Source organism: Chaetura pelagica, unplaced genomic scaffold, assembly GCF_000747805.2.
Source record: "Chaetura pelagica isolate M959 unplaced genomic scaffold, ChaPel_1.0 scaffold80, whole genome shotgun sequence".
Lineage (NCBI taxonomy): Eukaryota > Metazoa > Chordata > Aves > Apodiformes > Apodidae > Chaetura > Chaetura pelagica.
In genome coordinates, this window is record NW_009951946.1 from 828,094 (window position 1) to 834,290 (window position 6,197).

At 36.0% G+C, this 6,197-nt stretch overlaps 2 protein-coding genes across 2 annotated transcripts in view; both read right to left on the minus strand.

The window, feature by feature from the left end:
• MAP7D2 (MAP7 domain containing 2) overlaps positions 1–2,096 on the minus strand; it is a 110,004-nt gene extending 107,908 nt beyond the window's left edge. Inside the window, exon 1 of the mRNA XM_009997262.1 lies at positions 2,012–2,096. Within this exon, the coding sequence (XP_009995564.1) occupies positions 2,012–2,096 (85 nt within the window). The remainder of the gene's footprint in view (positions 1–2,011) is intronic.
• Positions 935–6,197, minus strand: part of EIF1AX (eukaryotic translation initiation factor 1A, X-linked) — an 18,829-nt gene continuing 13,566 nt past the window's right edge. Inside the window, exon 7 of the mRNA XM_009997273.1 lies at positions 935–2,291. Coding sequence (XP_009995575.1) covers positions 2,286–2,291 — 6 coding nt within the window. The 3' untranslated portion in view covers positions 935–2,285. The remainder of the gene's footprint in view (positions 2,292–6,197) is intronic.

Genomic DNA, 6,197 nt, shown 5'->3' on the forward strand with positions numbered 1-6,197 from the left:
TTTAGTAGTGGACAGAGAAATAAGATGAGGAAGCATATCCAAGGATGGCACCACAGTCTAGTATGCAAGTAGAAACCAGATGGTATTGAATTGGGGCATTGATAAGAAATTCAATTAAAAAGGGGATTCTTTAGAACTTGGTAGAGTTTAGGCTGAGCAAGACATAAGCCTGGGAGCAATAAAGATTGGAAGGAACCTCAGGGCAAACCATAACTAATTCTGCCAGGAACTCCCTCCTGGGAGGGAACAAGGAGCTCCCTCCTTGTCTCATAGCTGAAGTCTCTGTTATACTAGAGAATACTGGTACAGAAATAAATTCATTGCAACCGCAGAGTATTAGTTTCTATTTCTCCTCACCACTGACCACGCAAATTTACATTTTTCCCACATATACAATATTTGTTTTGGCAAGTATAGTTTCCATAACATTTGTATCTTCAGTAAACGTTCACAGTCATTTAATCATTAACCTTTCTGCTAGCACAACTGAGAGGACAGACACTTGAACTTGAACCTCAAGACCAGTTTTGAGAGCTTTTAACCATGTTCAGAGCTGCTCATAATCTGCTTGAGGAAAGTAATGAGCTAGGGAATGGTTAATAGACCTGAAACATCACAGCTTCACAATTTGACCTTTTAGGTATAGAAACACAGTAAATTCATATACTTTAAGATCAGTGGAGTAGGAACGCTATCTTGGTACAATCTTTTCCCAATATTTACCAAGTTTTTACAACAAATACTCAAAACCCAATAAATATTTGGCAAAATTACTTAACGCTGAGAAAATGTTATCCCAGAATAAGATAACAGATCCATTTAAGAAAAATAGATATTAAAAAGTAAAAAAAAGGATATTTTTGCCCTGGAATTTCCAATCTAGCACAGAACTCCTTAAACATTATGTAAAACAATGAGGCCACTCCATACTTACAGTATTTTTGTTTTTATCTATTGGGGTAGTCACTTTACATCATACCAAAAAGACCGTATAATGAATACAAGTGTCAAGAATCAGATTTTTATGGCACAAAAGGAAGTTTTCCATTCATTAACCTGCTTTCAGAGTTGTTAAATACATGATTGATGAGAGAGAAACTAAGGCTACTGCAGAAATAGTTTTTGCAGGATGGTGTTAAGTCTTTATTCAGCTTAACTGACTCCTCCTGTCTGAAGGTGGAGAAGAATCTTTCCATTAGTTTGTTTCAGTGATTAATTTGGGATGAAAAGGTTCTTTTACTACATTTGACACAAATCCATTTTTTCATTTATATTGTTATTCAAAGTTCACATAAGCTCTGATGTTGCACCTTACGATGTATGGAATTTAAGATTAAAATAAAACTCTACTTTTAACATATCCTTTTCTATAATGTAAAAATATTCTACATGTTTAGCATATCGAGAATGTTAAGCATTCACTTTGGGGGAAAAAAAAGTATTTTACGTATTTTTCAGCACAAACCCAAGGATGGATGGTCGGCACTAATGTGTCCCTGTCAAGATGGATGCCACCAGTGTTCATCTTCTGCAACTACAGCTTGACGCAGAAGAGCTATGCATGCAAGACAGTTTTTAACAACTGCCATTCTGAGATGCTGCTAACTTTTTATCTTTACTTCCCTCCTACCCCTCTGCTGTGGCAAATTTACACCTTTGAAATAACGAGTGTTTTTAATTATCAAAATCAGTATAAAAATAGCAGCATGCTCCTAAACATGAAAAGCAGATTCATCACGCATTATGAATTGAAATGCAGATTTCTGCCTTCCTTTTATATTATCAAAGTCTTTTAAAAGTTAACATCAAGGCAAGGGGTATAAGGACAGACACTGCATAGTATGATTTGATACTAATCTGAACTGGGTATTTGTATTTAATCAAAATCCATTATAGTTACAGGGTAAGCAATTTTTATTTCAAAATATAAGTTTAACTGGAATTGTAGTGATGAAAACAGAAGAGGGAAAATGCAGTCTTTTAACAGCCCATGTCACTGTATCTCACTTACATCCAGAGGTAAAAGCTCTAATTGGTGAAGATAAAGTATTTGTGGCATTTTCACTGAACCTTTGTGATAATCCAGCATTCTCCATTTCTAAAGAAATATAAATACTTTAAAACAAACATTGAAAATAAACCCTTTTGATGTAACAAACTACACTCTTTACCGAGAATTTTCAGTCTTCTTAAAAGAATGGGACTTCACCCCAAAAATAATCAAAATATCAATGTAGAACAATCCTTGGAGAAAAAGAAGTCGGAATGTAAACCTCTGTTCCAAATTAGATCTGAAAAGCAAAAACACCACACCATGTATTTCATCCACATGCATTTTTTTTTAACAAGCAACTCTGTCTTTAAGCTATGTTTACAGTTCAACAGGAGACTTCCTCAACTCACTACAGTACTGTTTTTGCCTCGGTTCATATCCCATTTTCTTAACATGTGAACAAATCCTGTCCTCTTACGTCCCCACCAACACTGTTACAATAGTGACGCAGGTGAGCAATTTTGCCAATATAATTACCCATAAAGATTACAGACATAAATTAGCCTACAATTCTCAAAACCAAACCTTGAGTAAAAGGGTAACTTCCCTAAGTATTGATTATCCAAATTCATTTGATGGCAAAGTAATTGGTCTTCTAACCATTCATAGAATCTTAGGGGCTGGAAGGGACCTTGAGAGATCATCTAGTCCAACCCCCCTGCCAGAGCAGGGTCACCTAGAGTACATCACACAGGAACTCATCCAGGTGGGTTTTGAATGTCTCCAGTGAGGGAGACTCCACAACCTCCCTGTTCTTCTGACATAAACAACAAATAAAAGGTTCTCCCAAGTACTTCATGATTAACTATGATCTTGGAAGCCGCACTTCATTCTAGGTGAACTAGATGATCTTCAGAGAGGTTATTGATATTCTCTCTTTATGTCTTTTCCTTTCTTAAATAATAATAATAATACATTGCACAGCTCACGGAAGCTTGAAAGATGAAGAACTAAAACATAATGCACTTAGAACAGTCTGTCCAATTAACTCAACTCACTGGCTCACAAAGTTACTACTTATCCTCTCAGCCACTTGACCCTGCACACATCCATCTCTCAATTGCAAAATAAAGTGCATCATCTTAGAAAACATTTCACAGCAGATTTTACTTCTGCAATTTACTATATAATTTGAATAACAATTTTACTACTACAATGTAAGAGTGTGCATGCTCAGGTGTCACAGCTTGGTAATAAGCAGTAACACAACAGATTATGGCAATCTGTAAACTCAGGATTTTTATTAACTTTAGTAACTACTAAGATGCAGATGATTTTTATGTGAACAGAAATGAAGACTTCAAGCCAGTTATTTTAAAAAACAGAAATACCTCAATTATTTCTGTAGTTATTATTAGACAGCAAGGTTGTTAAAACAGCAAAGGAATCTAGGTAAAACCCACACATGTTCATGCACTTCCCCAAAACACCTACATAACCTGTGCCCTGTAAGAGCAGTTGGTGTCCAGCGTACTTTACATCAGCAGTTTATGGCTGGGCTGATTTGTAGCTGCCCTACATGGCACAGGGGCTGACCCATCAGTCTTTGTGACTGCTCCCAGAGAGATCTTTCTGGCCTACTATGCAGGGCACACAAGGAAATCATAGTAGTCTGCTCAACCTTCCTGTATTATTTACTTTGCTTTCCACCATGAGGTTGCTGTAAGGTGCTTACACCTCAGAGAGCAGTACTGAGGGCCACACATTCAGTTCCTTCAATATGAACATACTCAGCTACATTCATGTATAGTCACCAATCTGCACAACTGCAATTCCTCACGCATTTACATATACAATCATCTGAATGGAGGTGGCTACGTAAGTCGTTGGCATCTTTGGGATCAAACAACTTTTGTTTTCTTTTAGGCATCTTAAGGGTTATGAAAATGTATGGACATGTATGTTTTCAAGCAGGCTGTTTGCTTAGAGGTCAACTGAAGGAATACAGTAGGACAGAATAAAGAACAGAAAGTTGGCCTGCACACATCCACACCATTTTCCGATGTGGTGCCTGAAAATGTGAGCTGTTCTGAACATCTATGTATTATTTTACTTGCTTTCAACAATGAAAAACAGCTTGCTGCCAAAGATGACAGTTTCAAGCATATGATACAAAAGATGTGTTTACTTACATCATCAATATCTTCATCATCATCTCCAATATCATCAAACTGGATTTCATCATCATCTCCAGGACCAAATGTGTCTGTTTCATTGATTTTAGCTAAAAAGGAATTTACAGCAGTTAAGGAAAACACACACCAAGACAGACTGAATATTCTTGTCCAATATGAACTTTCAATATGAAGTGATGAGATTTTTACCATGTTCTGGAAGCTCCCCATATGCTTTCAGACTTCTGGCTTCATCTGCATTGTACTTTAGAATAACATCAGCCTTGTTATCCTAATTAAGAAATTATCAGAATTTATTAGGCATCTGTGAAGAAAAACCCCTATTAAGCTCAGCAGACTAGTAACATCTATATTATTTACAGAAGAATAGCACCTATATTATTTACAGCATAATCTCTTATTCCTCCTTCCCCTTCAGTTCATTAAAAATGCTCATTTGTAAAATATCTTCATTCTTTCTGGGTGAGAACTTAATTCTCTCCTATTGCCAATAATCTGGGAAATTCAGTTTCATTCCGTTTAAAGTAATTTCTCCAGAAAACACACACAGTGAGGTATTTGGCAGTCAAATCAGAAAGTGCCAAAAATTCCTGGCTTCTAGTAATTTAATATATACTGTAAATGACAGCATCTTAAAAGTTTTACAACTCAATGTATGTTTCAGAACCAAAATCTGTCTTCAAATAACTGATGACACAACACTAGCATTCACCTACCTAGTGAAAATGTGACAACTGTTTTCCATTAAGCATTACTTTAGGTCAAATTATGCCATTCCATTTTTGAAAATTTAAGCAGAAACTAATCAGGGATCAATTGACCTCTTAATGTAAAATCCTAAACATCAAGGCTCCAAAATTCTGACTACCAAAAATTCTGATTATCACAGTTGAATGTTTGGTGCTTGGCCCAGTTTCCCTTATATCACAGGATGCAAGCATCAAAAAGCTACACCTGGAAATAAAAGGTTATGTGTGGTGCCAATAAGCACCTTCACTCAGAAAAGTCACAGGGTGCAATTTAGAAAAACAAGCTGAACTAGGATTTGTCATCTACTCATTACAATCTTTCTTTAATACAAGGAAGCTAAAAGTAATTATTTAGCATAAATAAAGACAAATTCAAGTGCTAGATGGGAATTTCTGCAGCAATTTAACATTAAATACAACTGTTTTTAAGATATTCTTCATTGAAAAATTACACGAGATTTTTACCTGGTAGTCTCTTAAGCCAACCAATATAATATCAGAAGTATTTATCCAAACCTGAAAGAGAAAACGTGTTACATTGCAGGAATTAAACTTATGTTGTATAACACAAGACTCAAACAGCACATTCAGGTTTACTGAGACATGAAACTTCACTTTCTGACCAGTAAACTGTAAGTACCAATTTTATATTTTAACAGCAAAGCTAATGTAAAAAATACATTAATTCCTATGTTATGGAGAGATTACTAAGGTAAATAAAACTTTTTTGAAGACCTTCATGCCAACAAGGTGGTTATTAAGTTGTAACTTCTGAGAAAACAGAAATAATCCATCAAGCCACCACTCTGTGAACTGAGCTCCACAACGGCAAAAATGAATGGAAAACCTGATGAAGGCAATGATGGACAAAACCAGTGAAAAGCACATAAAAATTAATGGACTTGTTTCTAGTAAATGACTACGATAATCAGTCAAACCAAAGCCAGAAGCCTGTAAAACTGGACATGCTCATTTAAATGCACAAGATGGTTCTATTACACGAGACTGATTTCTTTGGTGATAAAATGTCTTTCAGTTGAGACTTCCCCTCTTTTAGACATGAGTAATAGAGAAGTGATGCTTTCTGTAGCAACAAATTAATTCTGCAGCACTGAGCATTCCTGTGTGTACATTCATCATTACCTTCCACAGCTTATTGCAGCCTATGCAGGCAGCTAGCAGGGCTCACACTTACGCCAAGATACGTGTGCTCATTGGTCTCAAAAAACAAACAGGTGGAACAACCCAGAATGAACACAG